General features: G+C 38.8%; 1 protein-coding gene across 1 annotated transcript; it reads left to right on the top strand.

Annotated features, from left to right (window-relative positions):
- The first annotated feature begins 8997 nt into the window (after positions 1–8997).
- On the top strand, positions 8998–16451 carry LOC101849340 (thioredoxin domain-containing protein 9). The gene is made up of 2 exons (XM_005112073.3): positions 8998–9160; positions 15477–16451. Exon 2 carries the CDS (start codon positions 15493–15495, stop codon positions 16159–16161), a length of 669 nt encoding a protein of 222 aa, XP_005112130.1. The 5' UTR covers positions 8998–9160; positions 15477–15492; the 3' UTR covers positions 16162–16451.
- The last annotated feature ends 531 nt before the right edge of the window (positions 16452–16982 follow it).

Here is a 16982-nt window from a genome sequence, read left to right as displayed (position 1 = left end):
GAGCTGTCAAACTTTGTACATTCTCTTCTAAATTAATCTATTCTCCAATTCTGAAAGGCTTGTTGCCTTCAGCTGTTGACTGAATAATGACCAATCTGTTCCTTTGCATTTTTTTCTGTTTGGGTGAATGAAAATATATGTTACTATGTGAAAGGCAAAATATAAGGGTTTATTGTGTGTTATGCATAGCTAGTGAAATTGAGTGATTTGTCTACTAGTGAAATTGAGTTGTTTGTCCACACTTGAGAGTTTGGAGATTCTGATCCAAATAGTCAGCTCTTGGCAAATGTTTAATGTGTTTAAGAAAATCTATAAATAGTGTGTTGAGCCAGATATAATACAAATAAACACCAAGAATTTTTATACAAGACTTTTACCATTTTTTAGATTAAAGGGTTGTCATTAACAATGTAATAATTTTTTAAAATATTTTACTATATAAAAAGAAGGGCTTTAATAAAGTCTCATGTTTTAATTATACAGAAAAGCGACAGATGAAAGAGTATATTAGATAATGTTTTTTAATCACTTTTCTTTTATCTATCACTTCAACTCAAAAGGCCTCTGGAACTGACTTTGGTGGTTTTCTCCTGATTTCAACTTTCACAGAGTGTGTCTACGTTATGGTAGAAATATCTGATGTGTTGTGGAAGTGAGGGTCAATAACATTAAATTTCATAATTATAAGCGCTGATGTTCATTCATCTTCGACAAGGCAATAGATAGATCATGATGTATGTTGTTGTCCAATATTTCTTCAGAGCAGCTAAACAAGACATTGATGTAATATTTGAATAAGCAATGTTCCTCAACAAACAGACAAGTGTTTGTTATTTGGAGACATTAAGAAATTTTGTTTTAGTGAAATAGCAATAACATGCAACATCATTGTTTAGAAGTTCTGTTTTACTTCCATTTCATATAATATAATACGAGTTCATAGCTTTCATTTTTTGCTTTCGGAATGTAGACTGTGAAATTTGCAATTTACCCAGAAAGATCTCGTTGTCGTACACTATGGAAAGAAGGAGGCCTGCCACAAAAATTCTTTGCCAGCTCATGTCGAGCAAAGTGATTCAGTGTATAGAACTGAAAATGAAGATTAAAACTGCATTCATTGTGCATGTTATATTATGATGTGCCTTGTTATGTGTGGAATTACCAGTTACATGCTCTTGATTATGAAGATGGTTTCATTTGAAAGTTACCCACACTCTCTTAAGATCTTTTTTTGTTCAGAGAATCTTTTTGACCTGTTCAAAGACTGGGTCAATCAAAGTTATTTAATATTGCTGGATGCTTTTTCTAACCATGTTGTTAGAGAATGTTGAGATTACAGTTTTAAAGAACTACTGGTTTTGTTAGAACTTTTTTCAGTTTCAATGTTAGGAGTAGATAAACTGATGGGGATTTTTCTAATCTTTCAATTTTTCATCTACCGCATGAGTGTAAAAGAAAATTGAGGCAAGAGAGAGAGACAGAGAGAGAGAGAGAGAGAGAGAGAGAAATGGTGAAAGAGAGAGAGAGAGAGAGAGATGATCAGGTAATTTTTCGCCTTCAACATCTCCTGAATGTGTGCACTTTAATCTTATCTGTACGTCGTGTTTTACTATCGTATCCATACGACATGGGGAACTCTGTGCCACCACTTTCCAAAGAGGAAATTTACTCGTTGATCCAAAGCGTACGCTTTGCATAGCATTCTGTCAAAATGATTTTTTGAGAAATACTTAAAGTTTCAAAGAGATCTTCGTACTAGAAGTATTCTAAAATGTGAAGAATACTACCTCGGGGGTACAAAATGATCCCAGGGCGTACGGATAGGGTTAAGTTGAAGAATGAAGAGAATTCAACCAAGAATCGAACTGTCGGAGCCCCTTGGAAACTGCATTGGCCACCTATGATTGTCTGACATGGATGAGCTATAGGCCTACACCAGTCAATTCTCAGCAAAGGTTGCATATCAGCAATGATAGTACATAACAAGATGGGCCACTTCTCTCTTTGAGCCAATTAAAAAAGTGTCCTCAAAATTTGGTGGCGCCCTCTTCACAAAAGCGCACTTTGCGAACAGAGTTACCCTACTTGAGTTTTAAAAAATCAAAGTGAAACTAGCATGTTTTGGGATAAATTTCGGAAGAACGCTTTTTTAAAATGGTTACGCTGACAAAAAACCTTTTCCGGAGGAAAGGGTGATGGTTTTCTTCGTTTAATTTGACTTTAGAATGAAAGGCGAGAGGTCATTAAAATAAAAAAAACCCTAAAACTACGCACTGAACGTACCCGAACTGCTGATGAACAGCAGTCGATCTGCGCACGCAATGAGGTGCTATTCCTATTCTTCTTCTGGAAAAACGAAAGAGAGCTTCAAAACAGACCGCAGCGCCATCTGAAGCAAAGAGCATACTTCCTGCGGACACTTTTTTGGCTGAGTGAACCATCTTGTTATGTACTATCATTGGTATCAGTTTCCTGTCTACTGCTGTTAAAGAGTAGCCTAGATATTTGACTCTAACCTTTCAAAGTACATAATAATATTCTATGGATCACCATGTGAGATTGTCTCAAAATTATATAAATACTTCAGTTTTTTTTACAGTCTTGTAGGACCTGTGCAATGATCTCAAGTGTATGGTATTCAGTTGCTTTGTGTGTGTATGTATGTGTGTGTAAGTATGTGTGCTGTGCGTGGGTGTATGTGATGTGTAAATGTGAATAGGGGAGATTCACAAAAACGTTTTCTACTTTTCTAATAGCTCTTTTTATTGCCTGACTTTGCTTTGAGAAGTTTCTCCATGCTGTTGGAAAGAATGTATAGTTTATTTCAGCAATGATTCTGTCTGTTGTGTTTTGCGATTGTGTTTTTATCTGTTTTTAAATACTGTGTTCAGTCATTCCATGAGATTTGAGAACAATTTTATGTTATGTAGCTCCGCCATTTTCTGGTGAAATTTGAGTTTTATTATGGCACCATGAACTATTGTCTTGTGGTATTCACTCACAGTGTCTCAGACAGGTTTTCCTGCATTGGGTCTGGTCGTACCAGAATCTATGATTTTAAAACATTTCTTTTCCAGTACAAGACTTTAACACGTGGGGGCAGCTTAGTACCACTGATCTGTTTCAATTTTGTTTAAGAATATGGAAAGATCATGCAGGGCCACAGCATGTTTATGCAATGAAATTTACTAAGGAGTCTTGAGAACAGGTTTATATTATGTTACCAAGAATACCCATTGGAACCCTTCCATTATGCTCTTTACATTGTACATGTACTATTGTTTGCAGTTTCTGTTCGTAACCTCTGCGTTTCTTCTTGTAGTTAAAGTTTTCTGTACCAGTGGACTCTGTCTAGTATTTGTATTGGTGGATGTGTGTGTCATTCAAGGTGCTACTCCTGAGAATATGTACATAGTAAAACCCTATTGTATTCATCCCTGCAGAGCTATATTTTTGACACGCTTTTAATTTATCTTTTGACTGTCTAACCTAAACCTGTTTCTGTTATAATGACAATTAATGTAAGTATATTATATATTTAAAAGATGCTGGGGGTTTTCTTTGTTGTTGCAATAATGATCTCCTCTTGCCTCCTTTTCCTTGTTCTGTAAAATTTCCCTGTTAAACATTCTCTTTACTAAATGAATCTCTTCCTCATTAAAATAAAATTCCCATTAAATTTCCTTTTTTGGATATCTGGGGCAATAGCTATAATACTTTAATTATATTGTTCATTATTAAAGCTGTGTATAATTTTTGTGATTCCGTGTGTTACATGTAGTCAATTTGCTGTTGTTGAATTGATCTGATTTTTCTAAGGGTTTTTCGTTTGTGTTATTATGTTTATTGTTTTTTCGTCTTGCTACAGCCTAGGCAGATAACTTTATTTGTTGTTTTAGCTTCTCGCTATAGCCCTAGGCAGATTATTTTGTTTGTGTTCTTGACAAATTTACTCTCACAGTGTGAAAGAAAAATAAAGATGACCTCTTTAACGTCTGACTGCGACTTGAAAAAGTGGACTTTGTTGTCGTCTTATTTCGTTTGAGTTTATTTGAATTGCAATCAATCATGTAAAGACATCGAGGCTGTCTACATCTGGATCTATTATGTCTTGAGACACGGCCGGAATTGTTGACCTATGAGAAGCACAGACTAGGGGTTTCTTGTATCGGAGGGTGTTATTATTTCGCTATCATAGATATTACAAAGTTCTATCTGCTTGGTGCCTACGTACTTTTGAGAAATTTTGAGTTTCACAATATCAGCTTTTTAGAATGCTATTTTCTTTGAACATCTTGATACATGTAAGGACTTCGAATAATCGTTCAATTTTGACAGAGTAGATTGAGCACTTGATTTCTGACCTCAAGGTCTTAGTAACTCAAAACGGCCAAAAGTGTCAGATAGCACTTTGTAATTCTAAGCGTAGCGATTTTGGCTCCCACCATCATAATATACATATATTATCCTCCTATGTTAACCGTGGGGATACCGTGGATTCCCCGACACTCAACTCTAGCACACCTAGAAATGATGTAGTGGACACACTTGCCAGAAGGGGTCTTGACAGGATGAACAGTAGTGCAACACTTCTACTCACCATGCACTGCAAAGCAAAAAATCAAAAGTAACTACAAACAAGATTGTATGAACACAAGTGGGCCTTTGAGAAGACAAACAAAGCCGTTTTCAAATATAGATTGTGTCACAACGCGATGGAATCGGGCTCACTTCAACTTTTGGGCATATTATAAAATTAAGTTTTTGGTATAATCTCAAAACTTGTTTATTGGTCTTGCTTTTCATGAAGAAAATACCCGTCTACATTTAATAAAAGTTGAGATGCCTGTAACTGAAGGAGGTGGGTCGCTTGGTGTCGGAGGCAAAATTAGCCAGTTTGTTGACTTCCAGAGCTTAAATGTTTTTGAAAACTGCAAACTTCCATTTTTTTTTGCCTTTGATCAACATTTTTCAGTAAAATTGACTCAGAAATAATTTTTTAATGAACATGGCTTTGAGCCAGAAAAACAAATTCTATAAAAATTGCCTAATGTGCGAAAAAAATGTCCGTTTCTTCTTTATTTTGACGAGTAGCTGATTTCACCACAATGCCACACATGATTAATAAATTTATTCTGCAAAACGGAATTGATAATAATATCATTAACTTTCAGAGAGAGAGGAACGGACCAGGATCATCCGTCTGCAAACAAAACATGCACAGCTCAATTTTCCCTTAAATAAAAAAAAATAATAATAAATAAACAGAACTTCTCCCTGTGTTCTTCGGATGACTACAGTGTGATTGGCCTCCTACTGTATTGTTATAAGACTAAGCTCAGCACTTGTCCTATTGTAGAGCCCCAAAAGAGTTATATTATCTGAGCTATACACTTCTTCCTCTGAGACCTGACATTGACAACTACTTAGGCCTACTCGTTGAAACATCAGTCACAGCAAGTGCGGCAAACTTGCACTCTCATCACGATGGCATTGAACAGAAGAGTGAGAACGTATAGCTTTTGCCGGATCAATAACAACAACTATAATTTCAAAGTTTGTTATGATTAGCCTTTGCCCCCCCCCCCCCCCATATATATAAAAAATTTAAAATAAAATAAAATAAGATAAAATAAAATATATATATTTTTTAATTTTAAAAAAGTTAATAAATAAATCATCATAACAATCTTTATCAATTGGATATTTAAAAATTGACCTATGTGAAAAGTGAATAATAACTCTTTTTGGTTGACTCAGCCTCAGCCTATTGACAGAAATCATGCAATGTTTAACACATATATAAATGTATGTGCACAACCTGAACTACATGTACAGTCGAACCTGTGTAAGACGGCCACCCATTGTCAAGGAGAAAAGTGGCCTTATAAGACAGGTGGCCGTCTTAGGCAGGACTGATCAAGATGAAGAAAACAAACCATTCCCATCTGAGGTCCCACCCGAAGGTAGCCGCATTGTTGTTGTTGTTGTTATGTTGTTGTTGTTGTTGTTGTTGTTTTCGCTGGGGGGTTTTCTTCTCTTTTTTTCTTTTGTTGCTGCTTTTGTACAAGGGTGACAATAAAACGAAATGTGTGAGACAAGGAGGACCGGGTGCTATGATAAAACAAAAACACGCGTCGCTACCGTTCGGAGAACGAGCGACGCTTCTGTCACAAGTTCAGGTTGACGTCCTTTGTTACTTTGTTACAGACTGGGTAAACAGTGACCAAGCATCTCACTTACGATTTGTGTGTATGAATTCTGAGCGGGGCTTATAGGTTATGAGCACAGAATTCTACACTAAGTGTAGAATTCTGTGGTTATGAGAGATCACATACCTCACCAGCAGCTGAAAATTAATTTTGTTACCTATTGGTCAACAGTGGGAGGGGCCTACGCAACATGATCGGTTGGAGGGACTACCTAACAACAACGGCAGGTGATTTGATTATGACGGCTCGCCCACAACGCAAGAGCCCAATGCTTGATTTACGACAAAACGTAAAGGAGTCACTAAGGTGGCCGTCTTAGACAGGTGTATTTGCTTTGTGTGATAGGGTTTGTGTGTTAAAATATGGTGGCCGCGGCCGCGTTGGACAGGTACCCGTTTTACACAGTTAAATTATATAGAAAAAACGCAAGGGGGGAAATGGAAAGTGTCCTTGTACAGGTGGCCGTCTTATAGAGGTGGCCGTCAGGGCAGGTTCGACTGTATTTCATTATAATGTCTTAGTGTAAGTATATTATAATATCTAGCCTTCTTGGATAAGAGCTAAATACACCTCGGATAGGTCCCGTGTGCAAGTCGACGTGGTCTTAGAATTGATAAGAGCAGGCTTCGCCGCCACCTGGGCACAATTTAAAATTATTTCCTACCAAACTGAAGATAATGTTAGGTCCCGCGCGCTCATACAATCTTATAATTAATAACATATATACATTTATGCAGTTGCAAGCGGGCTATCGTGGCCTATATATAGAGGTTAAGTTCTTCACCTCTCATTCAAAGGTCCCGGGTTCGAATCCAGGGTGATGGGAAAAAAATTTCTCTATGAAATTGTCTCCTTTCACCTCCTTTCCTGCTCTTTCGCTATATTATTCTGTCGTCCGCTTTCATCTCCACCTTATGCCCCCTCCCCTTCCCCTCTGGGCTCCCCTGACTTTATATAGCCGTTCCTCGGCTTCTCCTTGGCTCGATCCTTCTATTACTGCTGTCTTTCAGCCACACCCCTATCTTCTGGTAGGGAAGATCTACACCTAGCCTTTTCGGACAAGGGCAAAAAATCTCGGAGGTCTCGTTTGCAAGTTGCGCACTTTTTAGATTCCTTGGTGGTCCAAAATCTATAAGAGTAGGCTTCGGCCGCCACCCGGGCAAAATTCAAAATTTCCAACCAACTGAAAATGGTAGATGTGTCCCGCGCGCTCGTAACGTATGACCTTATACCTTAAGCAGATGCGAGTTCCACACTTAAAATTACCACCAAAAAATGTTGCGAGCGCTGGAAAACACTTACCTAAAAAAAAAAAATCTCTGACAGCGCCAAAACATTTTCTTTTTTAACTTTTACTTTACTTTTTAACTTTTTTCTTCCGCTTGTACCGGTGGGTGTCGCGGGGAGACACAGGCGTCTGTCTGCAGCAATTAGGCGAGGCGTGGCCTTATAGGAGGGACATCTTTTTTTAAACAATTCTCTAAAAAGAAGTCATACGTACTGTCATTTATTTTGCTTTCGCCCCCCGCCCTCTCCTCGATCTCGTCGACCTTGAATGTCCTGATTAATTATTACTTTACTCAATCTTTCTACTGCCTTATATAAAACGCCTACTACTGCTGCTCGGCTCCTTTGATCCTTTCACCTTTGATCTTAGGGAAGATAAAGAAAGATAACGCATATTGTCTTCTCAAATCAAGGGGAAAAATCTCGTAGGCCCTATTGGTCTGTATTGGGCAAGAGGCGCACATTTAAATCCTCTATTAGTGGTCCTTTGGGGGTAAAATTACCAATACCGAAAATACTGAGGCCTATAAAAAATACACAAGACTATATTATAATAATATTTTCGAAATCAGAATTTGTCTGCCTGAAGGAGTGTAAGAAAAACGTACGGTCACTAAGAAGAAGAAGAAGAAGAAGAAGAAGAAGAAGAAGAAGAAGAAGAAGAAGAAGGCCTATTATACCTTATCTTTGACAACAATTGAGCCACGAATTTTTGACCGCACTTTTAAAAAGTAAAAAGTACGCATGTTTTGAGAACAAAATAATGTGTTCACAACAAAATTAATTTATTGTAACAAGTTTTTGTCACTGAAAAGTGTCTTATTGGTGAGTTTTGACAACATACGTACTCAATAACAAGAATTAATATCATAGGCCTAATAATGCGTCAGCGATTTATTGAGCAATGCGTGTGAGACGTTTAGGATGTGCTGTGAATATGAACAATTCTATTTTTCGTATCGTTTGTTATTTATTGTCTCTCAACAGGCTTGGCCAACTTAAAATAACTTAGCTTCTACATACTATGTACTAAATCTATATTGGTTATCATATAACTCATAAAATCAATGTCATTGTCATGATTGCTATACTTATATTAGCCTACTAGTACTAGATCTATGACTCTTATAGACTATATTATTATGAGTCCTGAGTCTGAGGGTTTTTTTTAGCGTTCGTCGTTTTTCCGTTGTTTTAAGGTTCTAATTAATAAGCGATATTGTTTCATGGAACTATTTCAGACGGATAGTTTTCCCCCCTTTTTTATAGCTTTTTTCTTTCGATTTTTGAACCATTTCGAAACAACTGATTCCTCGACGAGGAAGCGAGCATGACAAGTAGCTGCTTGCTATAAGACAAGCCTACAGCGTTTCGCCTTGACAACAACGAAAATACTGGAAACAAAAATCTCTATATCATACACTTATGTTCATTGGCTTATTCTTTACTCTTAACCAATGAAAATTATGCTCACGTAGGAAAATGTTTCTTCATACCGGAAGTACTTTAAAAACAACTTCAACTTTTGTTTACGACACGAAATTTGTGCTCCTACCAATAACCAATTCACATGCTGAAGATTTCAACTTGAGAGTAATAGACAGGAACTTTTCTTGATATACTTAGCCTACTTCTTCGTTTCCCAAATTCTTTATTTTACGGTACGTATATAAGTGTATGTCATGTCCACTATCTTATTTAAGAGAAATACACAAAAAGACAGCGTTTACAACTCTACTGAATGATGAGTCACCCCAACTAACAAAAAAGCGTAATTTCTAATTCTATCATTCTAGGCTTACTAAACTTGCTCAACTATCTGATCTAGATAATCTACTACTACTCTAGATCTACCTACTAGGCTAGTTGTCTTTTACTTTTCCTCCCGTCTCACTCTTAGCTTTTAAATTAGAGCTGGAGGAAAATCGCCCAAGCCCAAGCTGAGATCATCATGTCTCCACAAAATTGCGCCAGCAGACAACATGCAAGTGGAAGACAAGACTGTTGCAGCAAACAACAATACTGACAGTAGTTTAACCCCTGAAGCACTTCAAGTAGTGTATCTGTGTGTGGGAGTGAGAAAGTAAAAATTTACCACTACTTCTTTGCGTTGATTGAATGTTTGTACACTCATTCTGATGATAGGTTGGCGGAAAACTTTGTAGCAAGTGACCGCTGTATGCAGGTTTTGAGATGGACTTATAAAAGTAGGTAGCGTAAACACGGCCTCGCGGGCACTCGCGGCCTTCCGACCGGGTGGTATCGGTGAAATCGGGGTAATTCCGATCGCTGTTTCTTTGCTCTTTCGCTATAAAACACCAAACGCCGTACACCTTGTAAAAGTTCAGCTTTTCCTCGTTACAATGGTGTAAGTTGCTTTTATGTCCGATTAGTAGGAGCTGGAGAATCGCCGACGAAAGCAAAGCCCCTCGCGGTGGGAATGCGTGGTCGGCCGGTTGAAAAATTGACATGGGTGCATTCAAATGTTTCGCGGAACGTAATATCGTCTTTTCATTGGCTAGCAATGCCCACCGAGCGCGTTTTGTTCTGCCGATTTTTGGCCCCCGCAGCGGGGGTGTTTCGTGGGACGCACTAACGCAAAGGTTGTTGTCTTCAACTCGCTCTCACGCCGCTTCTGGTGAATGGACATGAATGAAACTTGGCAGTCAATCAGAAAAGAGGTTAATCTCGTAGTATGCAGTTTGACAACATTGTACCCATCCTAGAAGCAGTCGAAAACGTTTGCGAAAGTGGTTGATGTTGTGCGCTTTGAAGGTTTTTCGGAGCTGTGATTTGTCAAACTGACTGATACGTTGTACACCATTTTTCTTTATTCCCTTAAAATTTCATGCTTCTGTGTTTAGCAGTTTTGGCGTAATCTTTAAAATTTTGGGAGTAACTAAGGGAAAAAGCGACATAGCCATTTGCGCGTGCTGGGTGAACGGCCGACCGCCTGGAAATTTCCACTGAGTGACGTCATCAGCCATCGGTCGCCTCGGGCGCTACAAACGAGGCCCCGCTTATGTGAAATGGAAAGGGGGGAAGGATACTTGAAAACTAAACGGGGGCCTTGATAACTTGCGTTTTTGTTGCATTTTAGTCACAATACAATAAGTGTAGTCATTTTTATTTGCTTGATTGCATGACAGAAGAATAGAAACAGAAAAGCAAACATCTTGAGAAGTGGTATGGCATTGTGTTTGCGTTATGAAAGCCTATTCCCCCCTCTGGGGAAAAGCACACACTTGGACTCGTCCTGTGTGCTCTGTTTGGAAAAGTGAGGCATTAAGATTGTTGTTATTAAAGAGTATGGTACTTATTTAGTCCAGTCTGGGAAGATAGTCCCGTTTATACATTGTTATCGTTCACACGTGCGTGCGTGAGTGCGCGCGCGTGCATGTGTGTGTGTGTGTGTGCAAGCGTGAGAGAGAGAGAGAGTGAGAGAGAGAAGGGGGAGGGGGGTGTAAATATGTTACATTTATTGTATGAGTTGTAGCCTACACATGCGAAATATTCCCATGACATGTAAACTATATTATCTGAACGCATCTTAATCTACCACACAATAGGACACTGTCCAACAATGGATATATACACAGAGACGATCTTATTTTCTATAACAAAGTATGCATGCTTTTACTAGTACAGAACTGGATTTATTAGTAGCTCTCTACTTACTTTTTTGTGACAAACATTATTGATCCAGAGCATTGCTTGGCAAGGAGGAACCTTTTATGTTGCCAAGTTTCATTCAAATATCATGACTTTGGGAGAACATATATGGATAATCTTTGTAAATCTGTAGAACGCCACTTTTTTACCTGTTAATGTCTTTATAACTCAAAAAGTATAGTAGTAGTATAAGGTTTTACGGCGCTCGCAACTGCTAAGGTCATATGAGCGCAAAAAGTATGACAGATATTAAAAATCTGACTACATGACTAGATTCTGCATTAAAAAATGTACTAGACTGCCAAGTTTCATTTACATATTCCAAGAAATAGGCGAGCTATGACAAATATTGTCTCAAAACGCACCGAAAACGGCCACATTTTTACCTATAAACGTCTTCATAACCCAAAAAATAGGATAGCTATGAAAAATCTGAAAGCAGGACTAGATTCTGCACTAGAAAATGTACTGGGTTGCCAAGTTTCTTTCAAATACTCCGAGAAATGAGCGAGTTTTGATGAATATTGTCTCAAAACTCACCAAAGAACGTCCCATATTTTGGGGTTTTTTCATTATATAAAAGTGTACCAGAAATTAATTGATTAAAAAATCCGTAACTTTTTTGTTTATTGATGGATTTCAAAAATTCCAAAAGTTCCATGCTCTGTGAAGATAAAGCTACAAAATGCACCTATTTGCAAACACTTTATGGCAAAAAAAAAGATTTTCGTGGTCATTGCTACATTGGCGGAGACCTGTAGAGCTTTAAACAGGCTTTCCCGTGGTATGTATTTGGCCTTTGGGGTTAAAATAGAAAGCTTTTAAAAATACTGTCAAAATGTTTAAAGATCACTTTTTACATATAATATGTAAAATACCGGCTTAAAAAAATATATTAAACAAAAGATCAGCTCATTTCCTATTAGAATAAAGTAATCAACTTGGAATTATTTTTCATCAATCCTTCCGCGAGACTCAGAAAGCATGTGACCCCACATGCGGGGTACACCACAGTATAGAGCCGACTCGCTCACCGCTGGGCCTGGTGTGGCGCCGGCGGGGTCAACACTCGGTGTTTTTGTCTAAATAATGACAGACCATCGTGTTTAAGGCGATAAAATACTGATTTGTAATGATCTCACAGTCTTGAAAAAAATTAGGCTCCATATATTTGTTATAGTGATTGTACTCTGTTAATGTGGAGATGTTTAGTGCTCTTGGTACTATTTTATTGTCTGTCAAACATGGGGTTGCAGCCAGTGACTGACTTTAACAAATTTGATCAAATTTTAAACAACTACCATTTTCTTAAAAATTGACTGAGAGGTTAAAGAATGGTACCAAAATGCTCAGTGGATATAATATATAGGCCTTTCAAATGGAACTGATAAATCTGGCATTCAGCTACTTTGAAAATTTAGTTTCTGGTACCTATTATAAGTTATAGTAGTAAGTTGCAGTGAAAATGACTGATCATGGCCGTGTTGGCAAGGGACCGTTATAGACAGGCTGAAAAATAAGTGTTTTTTATAGTGTACTGGAACAGGGGCCGCTGGTGCAGGTGACTGCTTATAGTAAGAGTTTAACGGCACTTGCAACGCAATATGTTAAGTGCCGAAGATTAGAGGTAAGAGTAAGAGAGTAACAAACACAAGAAGGAGAGATTATATAGACGATCTAGATGTTTGACAGGAAAAAAGGAGCAAACCACACTAGAACACCGGCCAACCACCCACCAGTACGACTAGTTAGAGAGGACTAGATCTAGAAGAGAAGCATTGGCAATAAAAAAAGCTGCACATATGATACAATTTTTGCCTGGCTACCTAGCAGTCATGGACATAGATTTCAATGCAGTAAGTCGTAGGGAAACCTGTGGAACCAACATCTTGTAGGTCAAGTCAAAACTAGCCCTAACAGTAGGCTTTACAGTATATTGTACAAGAAATGTGATCAGAGGCAATGGGTGAATCATCATGCTCTGGGCCTGGGGTGTGTGTGAGGAAAGTGTGCTTTTAATTCACAGCATCATGTGCTTTCGGTGTAGTATAATGTACCACTAAGGCACTTCGGTTCCCAACGTTAGTCTATCCTTAATCTTGGACACATTTGGTAATGGCAGCAAAGATAAGAAAATAACGGCTGTTCTTTGGAACAAAATTGTTCGCTTATAATACAAGGATGTTGAAAAAAGGCGAAAGAGTATTGTGGATTTTGTTGTGAGCACAACATTGCACCAAGCTCTCTGATAGACGATGATTTGACAACCGTTGCTGATTACCAGAAAGCAATTAGTAATCTGAAGAAGAAGAAAAATAAACGGCTCTGTAGTTTGAAAATGTTGGTAAAATACCTTTGGCGTTCTTGTGTTTTTACAAAATACAAAACATGAATTCTGCCTAAGCCCAACCCGATAGCTCAGGGATTTGTCAAGTAAGGGAGGTAACCACTCAAGTAAGCAATCATTTCCAGGCATCTTTGATTCTTTCCCTTTACTCTCACACTGTGACAAGTTCTGAATAGATGTGTCCCTTATCGTTTTATCTATTTTAAAAAATTGCTCAAATTCATCACTTTCTCTTATCAATGGACATTTGGATTGAAGATAATTCAGATAATTCCATGAAAGCAGGTAGATTGTGTGGAATTTCTCTCCCCCTTTTGTGTCTCTTATCTTAAGACTCGAAATAGAGTCATTTATATTATATTTTGATTGTAGGCCTTATTAGATTTAGACTCTTTTACTAGTAGCGAACTAATTTTCGCTACTGTTTGGTCATGAATCAATTTTTCTAAGCATAGTCCAGTATTTTTGTGTAGTGGTGGGAAGATATGACTATCGTAAGCATTTTTGATCAAAGTAAAGACAAGGATGTCAGTTGTGAATTGGTCATGGTGACGATACAAAGGTAAGTAACTATTGGTGCCTCAAAATGCATGCTCATATAAGTGGTTGCTTCCCTTTGCATAGCACCTCAACGATAGGGTTGTTTATAAGTTTCTCATATAACTCGGGTCTGTGGTAAGGCGGTTAGGGGCTTCGCTGTCGCATGCAGGAAACTTGAGTTTGATTCCTGAGTGGGGAGAATTTTTTATAAAATATCTCTCCGTCTTTCTGTTGTGATGTTGTATCCCTCTCAGCTTGGGTAGGCCTTAATAAGTAGGAAATTGTGTCAAAAATGCCTGCATTACAATTTTTTTTTTTTTAAGCAATGAAATTGTGAGGTAAAGGCTTTGGTCTCCATATATGATTCTGGTATTATAACATAGTTGACGATGAATTTCAAGCTTCTTTTCATTGTTTTTTCTGTTGATGTATACAGTGGAACTCGGATTCAACGAGCTTGGATTCAACGAGAACTCGGATTCCACGAGAGGAGATAGATTCCCCGGTTTTTTTTTTCTTCTTTAAAACCAATAAAAATAACCCGGATTCAACTAGCACATAAGCACTTATATCAGCGAGCTCGGATTCAACTAGGTCGCTTCCCCGCTTATTTTTCTCCCAGAACGAACTTTATCTATTCCCGAAAACCATCGTTTGCACCTGCATCGTGAACTATTGTTCACTTAACCGATTGAATTCGACCAATCAGCAGCCTTTTTTCATACCAACACATGCGTTGTTGGCTCACACACATGTGTATACTCTGGCGTGTGTCGGGGTCCAATGGGTGGCCTGCACACGTGTGACTGTGTCGGGGAAGGGGGGGAGGCACCAGCGGTCCGGGCGTTGAACGTCGCAGAGATACAAATGCGTCACACAGTCTTTTTTTCCACTCAGCAACTGATCATTATTATATAAGCTAGTATTGACGTAGATCTATGTAATGAATTGAGCGTTGGTCTATGGAATCAAAAGTCACCATGTGCTAGGCTCTACACAGCAACACAACTTTTTGGCAAACAATCGAGATGACACAGGCCTGCATTTGAATGAATTGGTCTTTTTTTTACACAGCTCATAATATGCAAGCATTTCAGGCACTACCTGTTACTTCTCTTTACACGTTATAAATGTGCTCAGTGCCTGTTATAATCTACACAAAACCTCATGTTTGCTACATGTATAACGAACACTCGGATTCAGCGAGGTTTTAAGTCAGGCCGGGCGACCTCGTTGAATCCGAGTTCCACTGTAATAATATACAGTGCAGGCTACTTAAACAGAAATCTGTGTGACTTCCCTGTTTTCTTCAGTTTGGTTTAGCGGAGTTTTAGGTTTAGAGAGGTTGTAGATGGTAGCTGTGTAAGCTTGTGTCACTATTTGATTTTTTCTTTCTTTTTTTTTTTATTGGTCACCAGAAAAGAAGAAAGCTCAATGATGGCCAACCCACTGGAGAACCACTTGCTACAGGCAACACAAGTTATCGAGAATCAGCTCGATGCCGAAATTGAACGGCTAGAAAAAATGGACGACGACGATTTTGAAGTCCTGAGAAAGCGTCGTTTGGATGCCATGAAGAAGGCTCAGCAGCAGAAACAGGAGTGGCTGGCGGCTGGCCATGGTGAGTACAGCGAGGTGGCGGACGAGAAGGAATTTTTCGAGGCTTGCAAGAAGAGCAAGAAAGTGGTGTGTCACTTCTACAGAGACAGCACCTTCCGGTGCAAAATCATCGACAAGCACCTGACGGAAATCGCCCGGAAGCATATGGAGACCAGGTTCATCAAAATCAACGCGGAGAGAAGTCAGTTTTTGGTGGAGAGGCTGCGCGTGAAGACCTTGCCCACCATCTGCCTTGCCAAAGACGGGAAAACTGTGGACTACATCGTGGGCTTTGACGATCTGGGCGGAGCGGACGACTTCCCGACGGCCATGTTGGAGTGGCGTCTGGGTCGCGGCGACATGCTCAACTACCAGGGGGACCTGCTGGAGCCACCCACCACGGGGCAGGTGGCCAAGAAGGGGAACAAAATCTTTGGCAAACCCTCCAAGACAAAGACCATCCGCGATGACGGGGACACAGACAGTGACGATGACGACTGGTAGTTTATTTGTTTTTTTGTTTTTTTTTACCTTACAAAGATGAATTTGTATAGGCATACAATCTAGCATGCACATACAATACTTTGTGAAATTTGTAGGGCGCAGATATCTTTTCATTCCGTATGAATTTCAGTATGTACATGTTTTAAATACAAAGATTATATGTTCATGTATTTATGAAAAACAATTGGGAACCTGAAAATCTGTTCCATGTACAGTAGCGAATTCGTCGGGACTGGCCTCGGTAGTTTGAGGGATCCGTAGTTCAAGGTATATCTTACAAAGAGAAAGAATTTTAAAAAAAACTGGACTGCAGGCACAGCTCGAGGGATGCGTGAATAAGTTTTCTGTATTCGACCTTTCCGTGTTATACTATGCACGTTTTGCTATGTGCATGCTAGACTGTAGTTCGTTCTTGTCTCTGTTATGCCAGGCTTTTGCGTAACGGTCCCTCTGATATTCTTTTCGTGGATGAATGTTGCATTTCAGATGCTTCGAGCTTGTGATCAACATAGACAAGTAAAAAGTAGTGAGGAGAAATCCCAGAATGAATGAATATTTTTGCAAGAGTCAGGGGAGGCCATTTGTTTTTTGCTTTTTTCAGTTCCACCTTTGGTGACTATTTCAGTGTCAAAAAGTTACTCAAATAACCTGAAAGTTGTGAAAGCACTTGTGTTGTTCTCATTGAGGTGAAAAAAGGACTTCGAATTGGCTGAGTCAGGTTGCGTGATGGTTCATTTTCACTATTTAGTCTCTAAAGACTTGAATTTTTCTTCCAAGTCAGGGAGTTCAACCATTTTTGTTTGTGCTATGGGAAAGTGGGG

Source organism: Aplysia californica, unplaced genomic scaffold (assembly GCF_000002075.1).
Source record: "Aplysia californica isolate F4 #8 unplaced genomic scaffold, AplCal3.0 scaffold01178, whole genome shotgun sequence".
In the NCBI taxonomy this organism is placed as follows: Eukaryota; Metazoa; Mollusca; class Gastropoda; order Aplysiida; family Aplysiidae; genus Aplysia; species Aplysia californica.
The sequence above is the reverse complement of the archived record's forward strand: the minus strand, read 5'-3'. Positions and strand labels throughout refer to the sequence as shown.

Coding starts and splice junctions, on each gene's coding strand:
- LOC101849340 (XM_005112073.3), top strand. CDS start 15,493: ATGATGGCCAACCCACTGGAGAACCACTTGCTACAGGCAACACAAGTT.